The following is an 18,399-nucleotide window of genomic DNA, read 5'->3' as shown; positions in this document are numbered from 1 at the left end:
GTACTAAACCTCCACCACCTGTATATAAGCAGTGGGCTAAAATACTGTCCTGGGCCCGACTGATAGAACCTCTCTAAAGGGCCGCTGCTGGGCTCTAGGCCTGTCTATAGTAGTCAGTAAGACTTCTAAGTAAAGTGAACTTTAATTCTTTAAAAGCTTGATATTTCTTCTTTAGTCGACAGTCTTTTCCACTTAAGTGTGCACAGCCTGTGTGTCCACATGCAGAGCCTGTCCTAACTCCCAGCCAGGATGCTTCCTCATCAGTCAGAGGTGGGATGGACCTCAGGATGGTCCTGGTCTAGGTGGTTCCATACCCGTCACAGGCCATAAGGAGAAAGACAGACTTCTTGGGTCAGAGCCAGCCCAGAGCTTCAGGAAACCCATACAGCTCCAGGCACTGACTCTGGGAGGCAGCTGGGGGGATAGGGTAGGGCCTCCTTAAGTGCACTGCACTTTACAGCTTACCATTAAATCATGTGAAATTGGTGTTATTATCCTCATCTTCCGTGTGGGAAAACTGAGTCCCAGAGAGGGTGGTCATTTTTCTAAAGTCACACAGTGATGGAGCCTGGATTTGAGCTGAGGTCTGTGTGGTTCCCGAGACCAGGCTCTTGCCACTGCCCCATGAGCTGCCCACTGCCTGCTCCCAAGACTACCACCACCTCTCCTCCAGGTAAGGACTGACAGCCTTCCCTGGCTGGTAAGTTTTTGGACAGGTTTGTGGTGTGGCACTTGCCAGCATGGGATATAGGACTCCAGGTAAGTCTTGGCTTCTCTCTGAACCTCATTTTTCCTCCTCTGTAAAATGAGCATAATACCATTTACCCAGCTGGGTTGCTTTGTGGATTAGCTGTGCTCATGTGTGTGCACTGCCTAGGACAGAGCTGGGTGGGCCTGTGTGTTTGTCAAAATGAATGCAACTGGCTACTGACATCTGTAACTTTAATTTAATACAAATTGATCATAACTCGTAAAATGGGCAACATTTTAAATAAAAATACTGCTGGGGTGGCCCAGATTCTGGTAGTTGAAGGCTTGGGGTAGGGCTGACAATTTGTTTTGCCCAAGGGAGGCCTGGGGGCGGGGAGGCAGCCGTTGTAAGAACCCCCTATGTTTAGCTCTTCTGGCTACTTTGGGATGGTGTTTTGTGTCAGAGACCCCAAGTGCAGAATCTAGGCTCCAGGACTAGAAAGAAAAGTCAAGGCCGGGGAGACATTTAGGCTCAGTCTTGCAGCCCACTCCTCCAGTTCCCACCTCTGGGCAGGGATAGAGCCAAGGGGCAGGACAACCCTAGATGTGGACTCCACCCTCTCCCAAGTTCTTCATGATGGATGCTGTGGCAGAAAAACGCAGGTGGGGCTTGCTCCACCCATCCTAACTTCCTTCTAGTGAGCCTTTTTGTATGACTGAAGTTGGAAAGAGGAAAACGACATTTCCCAGACTCCCTTGCAGCCAGGGTTCTGGATCTGACTTAAGTTCCCCCAAACAGAATTTCTTGTAAAGATTTAGATTTGGGAACTGAGTGAAGTGGGAGAGGGGCAGGCCTCAGGACATCTATTGGCTGGCACAGACCGTGGCAGAGGGAGCCTAGTTCTGCAGTCAGCAGCTTTCTGGCGCGGTGGCTTTCTACATATGGGAGCAGCTTTCCTGGTCACAACAGACATGATGAATCTGGCTCTGGGAGTTGTTCCTGGAAATTCAGCAGAGTCTGCTTCTCCAGCTCTTCCAACAATTTTGCAAGCCACCAGGGGCCAGGTAGTAAATCCTTGTCTAATTAAACCAGCTACAAATAGCTCTTGTTTTCTGCAGCAGGATCCTAACTGAGATAGATGCCAAGTCTGACAAGGGGTCCAGCCAACAGCCCCTCCCAGTGCTTGGGTCCTAATTACAACAACTGCTTCTGGAAGCCTCCTGCACCCTAGCAGGTCACAGAGGCCTGGCTGAAGAGGGTTGGCTGGACTCTTGTTCAGAGCTACTGGGGACCTCGATCATCCAGGGAGGCTTGTCCTGCAGTTGCTTTTAGGCTAATGGGCTCTGCATCAGCTTTGGGTATACCCTCACCCTGTCCTTGGGCCTGTGGGCAGGAAGGTGGTGGCATATGACTATAATGTGTGGACTCAACTACCAGGTGCCTTCCACAGGCCACAGCATCATCACTGACCAGCAGATCAGTGGGAAAAGTAGGAACCATATAGTTCTTGGTGTGGGGGTGGCAGGAGAAGTTGGCTCTCAGGCAACCCTAGGACCAGGTACTACCTGTGTCCACTGTGGACTGGGGTCAAGGGTAAATGGCCCATTACTAGCTTGGTCAGGGGCAAGTCTTAGGCCATGGGACATAAGAGGGTGCTGTGTGTCTTTCGGGCTGCCAACTACTGGCCATGCTCTGACACTTCCTGAGGTCAGGGCTGGGCTGGAGGGAGACACTGGAAGGTAGTCCCCTGCCCCTGAGAAGATGGGGATGAGGGTTGGGCAGGGGTTGCCCTGAGGAGAAGCCATGTCACATCCTTGGATCAAAGCTGTATCCCCATCAAGGTCAGAGCTACAGAACATCGATGCTAGAAGAGAGTTTAGGAAGTAGGGAATGCAACCTCCATTTTACAGACTGGAGGCTGGAGGGTAAACAACTGGCCTGAGGTCTCCAGTGGCCACGGTGGGCCGGAGTCCAGGTCTTCTATCTCCTGGGCAGGGCTCTTGCAGGTGGCAGTGGTTCCAGGAGGCTGTGGTCTCCTTCGGCCTGGACTAGATGCGGACGGTGTTGATCCGCAGCGGCTGAACGTTCTTGCCATTGGCGTGGCTCTGGCCAGGGCTGAAGTAAGAGCAGAGCTTGCCAGGGAACTTCTCGCGGAAGGTGTAGAGCCAGGACATGTCATCAGCATTGTAGAAGATGAGCAAGCCTTGGTCGTAGTCCAGGAAGACGCCCACCTTGTCAAGCTTGTCCCGGACGTTAAGCCGCGTCCAGGGCTCCGTGCAGGCGCTGTACTGGTTGCCATCGTGCATCACGATGCAGTAGAAGCCGCGGCTGGGCTGGATCTGGATGCTGCCCTTGCGGCTTGCAGCTTCGTGTGCCAGCCCGATCACCCACTGGGTCTTCTCCGCCACCACCACCTCCCAGTAGTGGACACCACTACTGAAGGCTTCAGAACCCAGCACCGACACCTCCACATCAAAGCGCTTTGGCGAGTCCTGCAGCGGCTGTGGGTGCAAGTTGCCGTAAGCCACAATGGTGCAGTCGTCCGACAGGATCAGGCGCTGGTGGGCTGTGCCCGGGTCCAGGGTTAGGGCGGCTGGCACTGTGGGGGTTGGAGGAGGGAGAGAAGATGAGTGGGGAGAAGGCTGTGGACCCACCATGCAGTACCTTCCTGAGGGCAGAGTTCTGGTTGGTACGCAGGAGACCTCTGACCTGCTGTGTGACCTTGAATACAAGTCTGCCCTCTCTGGGCCTCATCTTCCTCCTCTGTAAAATGGAAGGGTGGTGGTTAAGGTCCTTCCAGATATTGTCTGCAGGGGAGCAGGGGCTACAGCTGCTTATTCACTGCCTGATGCCCAGGGCAAAGCACATAGTGGGCACTGGCAAATGTTTGTTGAATTAACCAGAATGAGGCCTAGAATTGGAGAATTTTAGAGCTGGAAGGGAGCTTCCAGATGATCCAGTTGCTACTGCCCCCTAGGGGGAATGGGGAAATTGGTGAGTGTGTTCAGGTTGTCTTAACAACAGCTGGGATCCAAGGATGCTAAAGACCACGAAATGGACAGGACAGTTCTGCAAAGGGAAGTTCTGCCCCACACCTTCCCCAACTCCCAGTGATTTTCACGTGTCCCAGAAGACATTCATGTGGATGAAAAATCTTTTTTATAAGGATCAGAAACTATAACCTAACTCCATTTCATGTATAAACATGAAATAATTTTTTGCAGTTTTAATATACACTGAATATTTCAGAATGCAACCACCGTGTAAATGAAGGGAAGGCTGCATTTGTTTTGTTTGGAACTTCCCTAAGAACTGTTTGTTTTGTTGGAAAATACATCCCTAAGGGCAACACCACTGACTGAGACAACCTACCTGTATAGGCATTTGAGGCAGGATGGTGTTTTACCTATGATGAGAGGACCTGGCTGCTTTGCTAGGTTTTCTAGTGTGATTGTGGGTGAGCGTCTACATGCTGACATACAAAATATTTTCTCATTAATAATTTCCTTCTATTTTCCTTCATATTAATAGTCAGAGTATGTATCTATGTACATATACACACACAACACTTGAAATTGTGAAAAGGTTACACTTGAAATTATAAAAAGGTTATATTATCTTTGAGATATTACACATGATTTGTTATGAAAAGTAGACAATGGGTCTGAAAAGATTGAAAACCATGAATTCTAGGCCAACTCTTCCATTTGACAGATGAGGAAACTGAGACGCAGAGGGGAGACATGACAAACTTAGGTCATCTGCAAATATTGGCGGAGCCAGGACTAACCAAGGCTGTCTGCAATCTAGCGCCAGTCCTTTCTTCCAGCCAACCTCTCACTTCTGCCCCCTACTCCACTCAGGTCCAAAGCCTCTGCTTACATGGTTCCCTCCACCTCCTCCTCTCTGCTTGTTGCAACCACCCCCAGAGGCTCAATTCAAAAGGCCCACCCTCTGGGAAGCCTTCCTCGTCTCCCAGCAGATGTGCTCATTCTGTCCTTTGAAGTTCCTTTTGCTTCTTCTTTTTCTTATTTATTTATTTATTTATTGGAGACAGAGTCTTGCTCTATCCCCCAGGCAGGAATGCAGTGGCATGATCTTGGCCCACTGCAACCTCCACCTCCCAAGTTCAAGTGATTCTCATGCCTCAGCCTCTCGAGTAGTTGGGATTACAGGCACGCGCCACCACGCCCGGCTAATTTTTTGTATTTTTAGTAGAGACAGGGTTTCGTCATGTCGGCCACGCTGGTCTTGAACTCCTGACCTCAGGTGATCTGCCCACCTCGGCCTTCCAAAGTTCTGGGATTACAGGCATGAGCCACTGCACTGGCTTCTTCTTTAAAAAAAAAAAATAGAGACAGGGTCTCACTCTGCCATCCAGGCTGGAGTGCAGTAGTGTCATCATAGCTCATTGGAGCCTCCAGCTCCTAGGCTTAAGTGATCCCCCTGCTTCAGCCTCTTGAGTAGCTGAGACTATAGGCATGCATCACTATGCGCAGCTAATTTTTAAATTTTTCATAGAGATGAGGTTTCGCAATGTTGGCCAGGCTGGTCTCGAACTCCTGGCCTCAAGTGATCCTGCTGCCTCAGCCTCTCACAGTGCTGGGATTATGGGTGTGAGCCACTGTACCTGGCCTGAAATTCTTTAGCTTTATTTGTGCCCTGCTACTGGCGTGGGGTATTATCTTCTGTGATCACATTTTGCCCTATTTCCCCATTTGCACCAAGAGGGCAAGGACCGTGTACTGTCTAATGGGGCTCTCCCTTGTGTGTCCAGAGCCCAGCCCAGGGCCTGGCATGTGGCACATTTCCGGAAAGACTCACCAAATTAAACTGGCCATGTTTGTGTTGGGCAGGTGGCATGGGCTGCATCACCTGGCTCTGGGCTGGCCACACCGGCTTAGCAGGTCTGACTAAAAATTTCATGAACCCTTGTTAAGACCTCTGTTTACTCTCTGCTCCCTGAAAGAGCTGATAACCCGCCAGAGGAGAAGGAGGAAAGTGGGATTGGCTTTCCTTAGCCTGAATGACCATTTCCAGGCAACAGCAAGACAGGTGAGGAAAAGTGGGAAGAAGGAATCGCCTCCATTCCTTGGGGTTTTGGACATCCAGCTCTCTGGTTCTTTCCTTTACTGGCGAAGTGGGGACATGGTTATGCTTGGCTGGAGCATTCCCCCTACTTCAGTTGCCTCTGTTGGCTGCATTCATGCACAGAAATAAGATGCCTCAATGATGGGGACTGTCCCCAACAGGAAGCCACAGCCAGTCCCTGAACTGTGCCTCTGTTTGTATACCCACTGGACCGCTGACCTATATCAAGTTCCCTCCATGATCTTTGCCAGGAGTAAGTTTAGTTTTGCATTTTACCCTCTTTGTTTCTGTCCTTTGGACTTAGAGGGCTGTATGGAAGTAATTAGCCCTGTGAATAGAGGGGTCAATGGAAACACAATCCTCTGTCCAGGGACATAGAAGACGGGGAGCCAAGAGAAGACGGACACTGAGTTGGTGGCTGGATGTTTCACCCTGTGGTCTGACGGGCCACAGGCAGCTTGTCAGAACCAGGGGCCCCCTGCCTGGTGGAATGTGCGGAATTCCCACAGTGGGGTCGGGAGGTGGGAGTGGGAGGGAGCTGTAGGAGGAGTGTGCGGTAGGGGGAAGAGCTAGATTGAGAAGAGGAACCTAATCAGACATAGGAGGGTCACCCCTATGACAGTGGGATGTGGACACACCCAGGTGTGACAGCGGAGGGGCAGAAGAGCGATGCACAGTGCCCAGGCATGAACAGCAGCAGTTCAGAGTGCTGGGGGAACCTAGGCATGATAGATCTAAGGCGCCTGGGTGATTTGAGACCAGCAACAGGCAGCAACCCAGGCTCAGGGCAGAAGGACCGGTGCGGGGTGGGGGTACCCTTGAGCAGGTATGAGGGCTCAGCCTCAGACTTGTAGCTTATGTAGGACAATGTGAGCCACTTGTGGTGCCACTGATGAGTGGGAGGGCACCCTAGGAGGGAGACAAGGGGGCTCTCAGTGGGTCTGAGACCAGTAGACAAAGATGAGCCTGCAGATTGGAGGAAATCCTGACCCACCGAATGCCAGCCCTGGCGAGTGGACCTGCACTGCTTGAAGCCCAGGGGACAGGATGGGTATAGGGCCTGCCACTCACTGGGCCTGCCTAGGGGCAGGGTCTGCCACTCTCTTAGGCAGGGGGTGTGGCCTGACTCTTAGGAGGCTTCTATACCCCAAGGGGTGAGGCTGGGGCAGGGCGTGGCACCCTGGCTGGAGCCACCTCCAAGGCCTTGCACGCATCATTAACACAGGGTCTTGGCTCCTGGGGCTCCTTCCCCGAGGCTAGGGCTAACAGGAGTAACAACCTTCAGACTAGAAAGGGACCTGGTAGGGGCATGGCAACACCCCTTCCCCCTCTGAGAAGTCAGTCCCTCCATCTGTCCCTCATCCGCAGGAGGTGACAGGCCCAGCAAAACAAGCGCAGTCCCCGGGGGCTCACTATTCTAACAGGTCAGAGCTCATTTCTAAGTCCTGGGACGCCAAGATTTATAAAAACAAAAAGCCAGACACTGAGGCAGCCCGTCTGGTCTCCAGGTGTGTTCTCCATCCATTTAAGCCTCCCTGAGACCTTGAGGTCAAAGGCATTCAGGAAGGATCATGGACTGTGGAGGTCCCAGGAGATGTTTCCCGGCCACCACTGAGCAATCACATTCTGCCCAAGCAGCGGAGAAAGCCCTCCCGGGGCATAGCCCAGCACAGCTGCTTGGCAGTGAGTGGATTGTGTTTCTTTGTTCTCAAGAACAGAGGCTTCGAGCATGCAGAGGCTTGACAGAACATGAAAGGCTGGCTGTCAGCGTTTTCCTCTGGCCAGGCCTTTAAAAAACCTGGTTCCTCAGTCCCTCAGATGTACAGGGCAGGCATGTGCAAAAACATCCTCACACTCACTAGCTCATGGGAGCACCACGACAGACCCAGGGGCACAAATTGTTCTAGCCATTTTTCAGAAGAGGAAACTGAGGCTCCAAGGAGATGACTCTGGGGTAAGTGGCTTGCCCAAGCTGCCACTTGGGGCGGAAGCAGAGTTGGAACTTCAGCTGAGATCTTTTCACATCATGCTCTTCCCAGCATGTGGCCCCAGAAAGCCTGTTCAGCAAGACTGGGGAGGCTGGGCTCGGTGGCTCACGCCTGTAGTCCCAGCACTTTGGGAGGCCCAGGCAGGCGGATCACCTGAGGTTGGGAGTTCAAGATCAGCCTGAGCAACATGTAGAAACCCTGTCTCTACAAAAAATACAAAAAATTAGCGGCGCATGGTGGCACATGCCTGTAATCTCAGCTACTCGGGAGGCTGAGGCAGGAGAATCGCTTGAACCCGGGAGGCGGAGGTTGTGGTGAGGCAAGATTGCGCCATTGCACTCCAGCCTGGGCAACAAGAGCGAAACTCCGTCTCAAAAAGAAAAAAAAAGAAAAAAAAAAAAAGACTGGGGAACCATCTGTCGATTCATGATGATAATAACAATAAACAGACAGGAATCAAGTACTTACTGTTACGGGATCATTATTACAAACAAATAATTTAATCTGCATAGCTACCCTGGGAGAGAAATGCAACTATCCTTGTTTTACAGATGAGGAAACGGGGGTTCAGAGAGGGGAGTGCATTGCTCTGGGTCACACAGCTAGGCAAGGAACGTGCTGGGACTCAAAATGACTGGATTCAGATTAGCAGGGGGCAGGGAGAGCAGCCCAGGTTGGGGAGGAGGCAGGAGCAAGGCAGGCTGCTCCTGGTGTCCTTGGGACAATGGGCTGCCTGGCCTGGCTGGGGAGGCAGTTTGTGCCTGGGAGTTGGGGGATTTAGACCAGCTAGGTAGGAAGGTCACAGTTGGAGGAGAGCTTCCTAATGTTAGGCTGGGGGTGGGAGAGAGGGGTGGGAGGTGGGGGAGACTGGAAGTGCCAGAGCAGGGGAGTGACAGGTGCTGGATGGGGTTCTCAGGTGACCCAATAGGAAGCCTGAGCCGGAGGGGAGGGGCAGGCAGGAAGCTGCTAGAATCCATGGGCTAGGTCCCTGGGGGCACCCCTCCCATCTGGACGTAAAGGGCTTTGGTGCTGGCAGAGGAGCCAGACTGACTTCACAGGCCCCACAGACAAAGGAAGGGGCCCAGCCAACCAGGCTGCTGCTCTCTGAACTCCCCAGGGGCCTCTGCTCTGGGCAGGATGTTGGAGCACAGGCTGTTCCTCCCTCAGCCCCTCTCTGGCAGGCAGCTTTCTCTGGAGCAGTGGTTCTCAACTGGGCCAATTTTGCTTCCCAGGGACATCTGGCAAAGTCCAGAGACATTTTTGGTTGCTACAACTGAGTGAGGTGGCTACTGGCTACTAGCATCTAGTGGACAGAGGCCAGGGATGCCACTAAACATCCTGCAGAACACAGAGTGGGGCCTTGCAACAAGGAATGGTCCAGCCTCCAGTGTCAATGGGGCTGCGGTTGAGAAACCCTGCACTGGGGTGATGGCAAGTTCCACATCCCTTTGCTCACTTGTGAGGGAGTTGAGAAGGGAACACTAGCATCCCTATTTCAGAGGAAGAAACTGAAGTTCAGAGGGGGCAGTGACTTGTTCAAGGCTGTGCAGCAAGTTTCTTCAGTCAACAAATACTTACTAAGTACCTATTTTATATGAGGCGCTATTCTAGAAACAGAACTGAGACTACGATCCATTCATTTTTTTATGCATTCATTGACAAACATTTGCTGTGCTGGCTGCTGGGAGTGAATCAGACCTGGCCCCTGACCCTCACAGTTCACAGTCTAGTGAGTGAGGCAGCCACACAGACAATGACAAAACAGTGAGACCATGTAAGCCCAGGTTGCCTTGAGAAATCCAGGAAGGCTTCTCAGAGGAAGGGTTTGTAAACTAAGATGTCAAGGAGAGTAAGAGTTGGCCATTAAAGACTAAGGATTGTGTAGAGGGCTCCAGCCAAAGGGAACGGCATGTGCAAACGTGTAGATGAGGGAGAATATGGCTCATTTAAGATCTAAAGATGGGCCGGGTGTGGTGGCTCACGCCTGTAATCCCAGCACTTTGGGAGGCTGAGACGAAGCTCTAGGAGGCAAAAGTGCATCCGAGGCTCTGATTCCCTCCCCAGTCACTGACCCAGGACAGCCCTGGAGCAGGGAGCCTGGGGAGCCTTTTAGCCTCAGCTGCTACCTGCTCCGTGTCTGTCACAGCTCGGAGAGGCAGTCCAGGCACCTCAGCCTGGCATTCAAGGCCCTATAGGATCTGGGGCCTGCCAGCTTCTCATTCTTTCTTCCATTATCTTGCTCAGCTACATGGAACCATCTTTAGATCTTTTTTTTTTAAATTAAATTAAAAATTTTTTTTTTGAGGCCGGGCACAGTGGCTCACGCCTGTAATCCCAGCACTTTGGGAGGCCAAGGTGGGCGGATCACGAGGTCAGGAGTTCAAGACCACCCTGGCCAACATGGTGAAACCCCGTCTCTACTAAAAATACAAAAATTAGCTGGGCGCAGTGGCGTGTGCCTGTAATCCCAGCTACTTGGGAGGCTGAGGCAGGAGAATCGCTTGAACCCAGGAGGCAGAGGTTGCAGTGAGCCAAGATCACGCCACTGCACTCCAGTCTGGTTGATAGAGCGAAACTCCATATCCAAAAAAAAAAAAGTGGCCAGGCGCGGTGACTCACGCCTGTAATCCCAGCACTTTGGGAGGCCAAGACAGGCAGAACACGAGGTCAGGAGATCGAGACCATCCTGGCTAACATGGTGAAACCCCGTCTCTACTAAAAATACAGAAAATTAGCCGGGCGTGTTGGCGGGCGCCTGCAGTCCCAGCTACTCGGGAGGCTGAGGCGGGAGAATGGCGTGAACCTGGGAGGCGGACCTTGCAGTGAGCCGAGATCGCGCCACTGCACTCTAGCCTGGGTGACAGAGTGAGACTCCATCTCAAAAGGTCTCGCTCTGTCGCCCAGGCTGGAGTGCAGTGGCGCGATCTCGGCTCACTGCAGCCTCCACCGCCTGGGTTCAAGCCATTCTCCCGCCTCAGCCTCCCGAGTAATTGGGATCACAGGTGCATATCACCATGCCTGGCTAATTTTTGTATTTTTAGTAGAGATGGGGTTTCACCATGTTGGCCAGGCTGGTCTTGAACTCCTGACCTCAAGTGATCCGCCTGCCTTGGCCTCCCAAAGTGCTGGGATTACAGGCATGAGCCACCATGCCCGGCCTCCCCTGACTCTTGAACGTGCCTTGAGAGACTTTTGATGTTTGTGGAACAGAAGAATGAATCCAGCCAGATGGAAGGAACTCTGACCCCTGTGTGACCTGAGGGAGTCAGTGAGCCTCCCTGAGCCTTGGTCTCCCCAGCCTCCTTCCTGGTGTGTGTGAGGTCAGAGAATGGCCAGTGAGCTTAGTAGGTAAGGAAAGGCACAGGCTCTGGGGCCCGACGTTGGGGTTTAAGTCCTGGCTGTAGCATTTCCAAGTCGTGACCATGGACAAGTTCCTAACAGCTCTGTGCCTCCATTTCTTATTCTGAAAAAATGAGGATAATAACAGTTCCCACTTCTCAGGGAGAATTCACTTCTCTATCCAGGTCTCTTCTCTAAAGGACATCATGCCTGACTCAGGAACACACAGGGTTCTCTGCTGCCAGTCAGTTTGAATCTGCCCTTGGGGGGATCTGTGATTTTGGGAAGGCACTGATTTCCTAGTCCCAACACCTGATAAGTCTACTAGAAGCCTGTTTCAGACCTTCTCCTCTCTCTGCAAACCTCTCATCCCCTGCTCCCATCTCCGCTGATGATCTTGCTTCCTGCTTCACTGAGAAATGTGAAGCCATCAGAAGAGAATCCCCCAAGCGCCCACCAGTGCCCCACTGGCTTTGGTGCCCACTTATTCTACTTTCTCTGGGCTCCTGGAGATGAACTGTCTGGGCTCCCAGCAGAAGCTGGCTCTCAGCCATGCAGCAGATCGCAGTCAAGGCTGGGCGGCAGTCAAGGCTGTCACTCCTGCAACTTCCTCTCCTACATCCTTAATTCTGTCCCCTCTACTGGATCTTTCCAATCATCTCACAGATATGCTGTATTTCTTCTATCACAAAAAACAGCACTGCCACACTCTCTCTCCTTCGCTTGAGTAAAACTCCTTTAAAGCATTGCCTCCACCTCTCTTGGACCAGCTCCAACCAGGCTTTGGCCCCTACTGCTCCACCCAACCAGCTCTCATCAAGGCCACCAATGACTTCCCTGTTGCTAAATCTGGAGAATAGTGTCTTCTGGGTTCTCCCATGCTTGGCTCAGCAGCCTTTGTCACCGTTAGCCACTGTCTCCTGGAAATGCTTCCTCCAGGCTTCCAGGACATACCTGGGTTACCCTCCTATCCCTTTGACTGCTCCTTCTTGGTCTCCTTGGCTGGGTCCCCCTCTTGTCCCTGACTTCTAGGAGTGTCCCGGGGCTCCTGATGTTAGGGCAGCCCTCTGTCTTTTCTATCCGCCCCCACTTCCTAGGTGATCTTGTCCAGGCTCATTAAATGCTGTCCATATGCTAATGATGCCGGTGCTGACCTTCCTCTTGTATTGCTGGCTTGTCATCCCTACTGCCTTTTCAACATCAGTGCTGAGATATCTAATTGGCATCACAAACCTTACAGGTTTACAACTTCATCATTTTAGTCACTTTGGCTGAAATAATTACTATCTCCCTTGTCTTCTTTCTTTCACGCCTGAATTTGCTAATCCACTAGCAAATCCTTTTGGCTGTCCTTACAAAATATGTCCTAAATCCCACCCCTTCCCACCCCCTCCACTACCACCACCCTGCTTCACGCCCACATCACCTCTGGCCTGGATTATGCAGTAGTCTCCTAACCCATTTCCCAGCCCCCATCCTTCACCCCCTTCAGTCTATTCTCAACCCACTAGCCAAAGGGATCCTTAAAAAACTTAAACCAGCACATCACTTCATGGCTCCAAGCCCTCCACTGGCTCTCATCTCAGTCAGCATAAAATCCAGAGTTCTCACAATGGCCTACAGACCCTCGTGGTCTGGCCACTGCTACCTTCTCAATCTCTTCACTTTGACCCTCCTTCTCACTCATCTCCCTCCAGCCACGTTAACCTTCTTGCTCTTCCTGCCTGGGAAACAGAGGGAGACTGGTGAGAGTGAGATGTGCTCCTGCCTCAGGTCCTTTGCACTTGCTTTTCCCATGCCAGGAACACTCTTCCTCCAGATACCTACGTGGCTCACTCTCCTTCAGCCCTTGACTCTAATGCTTCCTTCTCAGTGTGGGCTGGTTCCTGGACCACCTGTCTAAAATCTCCATCCTGTCTCACCTTTCCCAGCCCCCTTCCTTATTCTTTGTCAGTATCTAATATGCTCTGTATTTTTCTGATTTACTTTTGTCTACTTTCTCTCTCACACCCTAGGATGTAAGATGCGTGAGGGCAGGGATTTTTGCCTGTTTTGCTCACTGTGGTATCTTCAGCACCTAGAACAGTTCCTGATGTGAACTGTTATATACCCCGTTGTGTAGAAGGAGTCTATGAAGTGTCCAGGCCTCAGTCATTTCATCTGGAGAATGGGTTTGCTAATGGAACCTATCTCATGTTTTTTTTTTTCCTTTTTTTCTGAGATGGAGTCTTGCTCTGTTGCCCAGGCTGGAGTGCAGTGGCTCAGTCTCGGCTTACTGCAACCTCTGCCTCCTGGGTTCAAGCAATTCTCCTGCCTCAGCCTCTCGAGTAGCTGGGATTACAGGTGCACGCCACCATGCCCAGCTAATTTTTGTATTTTTAATAGAGACAGGGTTTCACCATGTTGTCCAGGCTGGTCTCGAACTCCTGACCTCATGATCCACCCACCTCAGCCTCCCAAAGTGCTGGGATTACAGGTGTGAGCCACCACACCTAGCCATCTCATGGGGTGTTATGAAGGTCCACTGAGCTGAGTGATTGTGCAAGTGCCCAGGACAGGTCCTGGAACACACTAGGTGCTCAGCAAGGCACTCTGCTCATTCACCCCAACTGCCCCATGCTGTGTTTAGCACAGGGGGCTGGGCTGTGCTGGGACATGCCCCACTTAGCTCTGGACCAGGATAACCCATGCCTTACCTGGGTGGATGTCCTGGAACAGGGACTTCCAGATGGTGTACTGCAGGGGGCCTGTGTACTTGGAAGTCGGGAAGTCTTCATATGTGAGGTTGGTCTCATGGATTTTTCCCTTGAGCCTGGAAGGAGAGCAGGAAAGGGGGCTTCACCAGGGACTGGATTCCTGCACCAATGCCAGGGGCCTCGCAGCCACCTTCAGGGCAGCTGGCATAGGACGTGGTCATGAGTGAGAAGTCTGTGGGACTCAGATTCATGTGCCTGCTTGTGCTGCTTCTGGCCTGTCTAACCATTCCCTCAGTCTTCTCATCTTTAAAATGGGTGCTATGCTAGCATCAGCCTTCTAGGCTTTTTGTGAGAAATACATGGCATAACATATACAGATGCTCAGCACAGTGCTTGGCTCATGGTCAACGCCAAATTCATGATCTTAGCAATCAGTATTGATCACCAACAAACCAATGACTAAGTGTTATTACTACTAAGGGAAGATTTGGGGTCACAGAGACCTAGGCTTGAATCCTGGCTTACCAGTTACCAGATGGGGGGCCTTGGCCAACTGATGTAGCTTTTCGGAGCCTCAGTTTTTTTCTTTTTTTTCTTTTTTGTTTTGAGACGGAGTTTCGCTCTTGTTGCCCAGACTGAAGTACAATGGCGTGATCTCGGCTCACTGCAACCTCTGCCTCCTGGGTTCAAGCAATTCTCCTGTCTCAACCTCCTGAGTAGCTGGGACTACAGGCGCCTGCCACCATGCCCGGCTAATTTTTGTATTGTTTTTTTTTAGTAGAGAGGGGGTTTCACCATGTTGGTCAGGCTGGTCCTGAACTCCTGACCTCAGGTAATCCACCTGCCTCGGCCTCCGAAAGTGCTGGGATTACAGGCGTGAGCCACCGTGCCCAGCAGGAGCCTCAGTTTCTACATGCATGAAATGATGATGACAGTGGTAACTTAATGACTTTCAAAGGGACTGAGAGGGTTACAGTAATATAAAGCCTTTATATAATAACACGTAATGCCAACATTATCACAAATAAAATAATATGTAATATATTTATAATATATGATTGTAAACACTATTAAATGTTACCTACTATCTGTAATGTATACAGAATATATTACATATATAATAATGTAAATACATGAAGTCTTTATTCCCAGATCCTTTCTCTCCTGCACCCCTAGAGCCAACACAGCAGGGTCAAAGTGGCTGCCCTCTAGATGGTTTTCAAACTGTGTTCCTCACCATTGCTGCTGCTCCTCTAGTTCAAGCCTCATTGGCTTCATACTCAAGGCTTCATGCTCCTACCCATAGCAGATGTCCCATAAATGTTTGATGAAGATTTGAATGAAAGAATTCTCTGCTAAGGATCCCATCTGCCTCCACTCCCACTGCCCAGCATGGGTCGAGGAGGGGATGGTCAGCTGGGGAGGGCCCCTGGCAGGTGGCACTTACCGCTCGGACAGTGAGGCCACCCCAGCCAGGAAGGTGTGCCGGTCGGTTTCGGCCAGCCGCTCCTGCAGGATCTGGGCTCCCTCCTGCACCTTGCGCAGCTGCTGGCTGTAGCGCTGGACTTTCTGCTCGATGTCGGTCAGCGTGCGGGCTGTGTCTGCCTCCAGCTCCTCTAGCATGGCCTTCTGGCGCTCGCGCAGCAACCGGTGTAGCCGCTCGAAGGCCTCACCAATAGTGGTCCGCAGGCTCTTGGTGGAAGACTGTGGGAGACAGTCGTCAGGGGTTATGGCTGGGGGAGCAGATGGGGTGATCTCTGGGTGAAAGGAGGAAATCGAGAGCCTTGACACACAGAGAGGAAAGGGTGGGAAAGGGCACGCGTGGTGGGGGGAATGTCACATGCAAAGGCATGGTGGAAAGGATGGGCATGTTCTATGTGGTCCATTAAATAGCTAATGAAATGGCCCAGGTGAGAAAATGAGGCCTGAACTAGAGGAGCAGCAGCAATGGTGAGGAACATGGTTTGAGAAACATCTAGAGGGCAGCCTCTTTGACCCTGCTGTTTTGGCTAGAGGGGTACAGAAGAGAAAGGAGCTAGGTATAATGCCCAGGTTTCTGGCTTGGGGGTAGGAGGGATGAGGGAGCTGGAGTGAGGGCTAGGGGACAGGGTGAAGATGTTCCCTCAGGGACATAGTGAAGTCTTTATTTTTTTTCAAATTTTTATTATTATTTTTTTGAGATGGAGTTTTGCTCCTGTCACCCAGGCTGGAGTGTAATGGCACGATCTCGGCTCACTGCAACCTCCGCCTCTTGGGTTCGGGTGATTCTCCAGCCTCAGCCTCCCTAGTAGCTGGGATTACAGGAGCCCGCCACTATGCCTGGATAATTTTTGTATTTTCAGTAGAGATGCGGTTTCACCATGTTGGCCAGGCTGGTCTCAAACACCTGACCTTAGGTGATCTGCCCACCTTGGCCTCCCAAAGTGCTGGGATTACGGGCGTGAGCCATCGTGCCTGACTGAAGTCTTTATTTTAAAAAAATCATTCATGGGGCTCATTCAGGGGGCTCAAGGAAAGATGACAAGATCACAGACATCAAAGAGCTTTGTAAATTGCAACATGTTGAGAAAACCTTGGTGGTTACTCACTGTGTCCTGTTACCTCTAGGACCCTCTGGCTAAGGAACAAGAACTGGTGTTTATGGACAGGATCAGGGAGGTAAGCATGAACTTTCATGGTTTTCTCTGCCCCCAAGGGCACTGTGAGGCTCAGGAAGGGTGAAGTAGTGAAGGGCACAGGTTTGGTGCCCGACGGTCTGCGTAAGGATTCTAGCTCTGGGTCTCTAGCTATGGCAACGTCAGTTGCCTAAGAGCTGTGAACCTTAGTTTTCTTATCTGTGAAAGGGGTAACAAAAACTGCATTGTAGGATTGTGGTGAAGATGAAATGAGGGGGTGTTGTTGTGCGCACTCCAAGGCGCAGAGAAAGAGCCTGGTTATTGAAGACTGCAATTCTAATAAGTGTTTCCTGGAAGTCTTCATTGAGAGACGGGTTCTGAGCCCAGGCCTGAGGGATGGGCAGGATGTCAGTTGGGGGTGGGGGGAACAGGCAGAGGGAGTCGCATGAGGAAGGGCTTAAGTCAGGACGACACGGGCTACAGAAGTGCGGCCAGGCTGTAGCAGCATGTGGGGCCTGCCTCTGCAATTTTACTTTGTGGGATTCTGGCTGGGAGTTCATGGAGTCAGAAACCCCACTGTGTTCAGTGCCCAGGGCTCTGTGGGAGGCTCTACAAAGGCTCAATTAGGGCCTGTTCCCTCCCCGACGCGCGGCTGCTGGCCTGCAGGAAGAACTGCTGGCGGCGGGCCAGCCTCGCTGCGCATGCCCACCCAGAATGCCAGGCAGACAAAGGGGGGTGGACGAGAGGCTGGGGATGCACGGCCAGGCTGCCATGGCCTTCCTGAGCCCCCTCACCCGGGGAGGGTGGAGGCCTCTGCAGCGGCATGTTGCTGACAGGGAAGGTGGGGTCCGTCATCCCTGTACCACCTGGAGCTGCCCTCCACAGGTGCCCAGACTCCACAGCTGCTCCTCTGGCTCCTCTTTAGACCACTCTGCAGCACTTAGCCCACTGGCCACCCTCTCCTAGTTGAAAATTCTGCTTTGCCTCCCATCTCTGTGACTGCTGCCTCTCTGCCTCCCATGTTCCTCGGGGCTCATCCAGGTCAGCGCCTTCCATCCTCACCCTCTACACCCACCCCCATTTTCAACTTGAACTGCTTTAAGGATGGTTCCCAAGTCCATATGGATGGCCTTGCCTGTCTCCTGAGTGCCACACCCATTTTTCCAACAGTCTCCCCAACACATCCCCCTGGGGTCCCACCGGTCTTTCCAACTCACTTGGTCTACAAGTCAACTCTTGTCTTTGCCAGCAAACTCACTGTCAGAGTGATCCTTCTAAAGTGCCAACTGAATCACAGATGATCCTGAGTTTAGGAACCTTCTTTAGCTCCTTGACACGTAGTAAAATGCCGAACTCTTTAGTCTGGCATTCAAGGACCTTCTCAATTTAAACCTAGCTTACCTCCCTAGTGCCACTGCATTGCAACTCCAACTGCCTAGAATGACCCTACCTAAACCCTGTATTCAATTGGCAAACTCCTACTCATCCTGCAAGACCTAGCTTGAAAGTGACCTCTTCAGAGATAACTTTCCTCTCTTTCAGGCAGTTGGATGTTCCCAGAGCCTTTTGTCAACAGTCTTAATACATTGTCCCACATTTTCTGTCTCCCTGGCTAGTAAGTGGGCCCCTGCTGGGTAGGAATGACATCTCCCTCGGCTCTGCACCCCTGTGCCCATCCCAGGGCCTGGTACAAGACTGGCAATCAGGAGTTGCTTGAGGGGCGAAGGAGGGAAGGGTCTTGTCCGAGATTGCTCCGCAGAGCTGGGTGTAGGCTCCAACTTCTTTCCAGGCTGGGGTTTCAATGTCTCAAGGACGAGAGAGGATGGGAGGGAAAGGGGGAAAGGCAGGGACAGGGCAGCCAGCAGTGGAACATCAGAGTGACAGCCACCCCTGGAGCCCCAAGTACATTCCCGATGAGTCCTACTGACCTACCTGGCTTGCTGACTACAAAGCCATAGCTCTTCCAGGACACCCCAGGA

At 51.9% G+C, this 18,399-nt stretch overlaps 1 protein-coding gene across 2 annotated transcripts in view; it reads right to left on the bottom strand.

Moving 5' to 3' along the window:
- Positions 1–933: 933 nt before the first annotated feature.
- The window catches only part of TRIM62 (tripartite motif containing 62), a 36,715-nt gene continuing 19,249 nt past the window's right edge, over positions 934–18,399 (bottom strand). For both annotated transcript variants that reach the window (XM_054463851.2, XM_054463860.2), the window contains 3 exons: positions 15,253–15,509; positions 13,806–13,921; positions 934–3,290 (listed from right to left, as the gene is read on the bottom strand). In XM_054463851.2, coding sequence (XP_054319826.1) covers positions 2,740–3,290; positions 13,806–13,921; positions 15,253–15,509 — 924 coding nt within the window. In that variant the 3' untranslated portion in view covers positions 934–2,739. The remainder of the gene's footprint in view (positions 3,291–13,805; positions 13,922–15,252; positions 15,510–18,399) is intronic.

Source organism: Pongo pygmaeus, chromosome 1 (genome assembly GCF_028885625.2).
Source record: "Pongo pygmaeus isolate AG05252 chromosome 1, NHGRI_mPonPyg2-v2.0_pri, whole genome shotgun sequence".
In the NCBI taxonomy this organism is placed as follows: Eukaryota; Metazoa; Chordata; class Mammalia; order Primates; family Hominidae; genus Pongo; species Pongo pygmaeus.
Note: the sequence above shows the minus strand (reverse complement) of the source record. Positions and strands in the feature narration are given on the sequence as shown.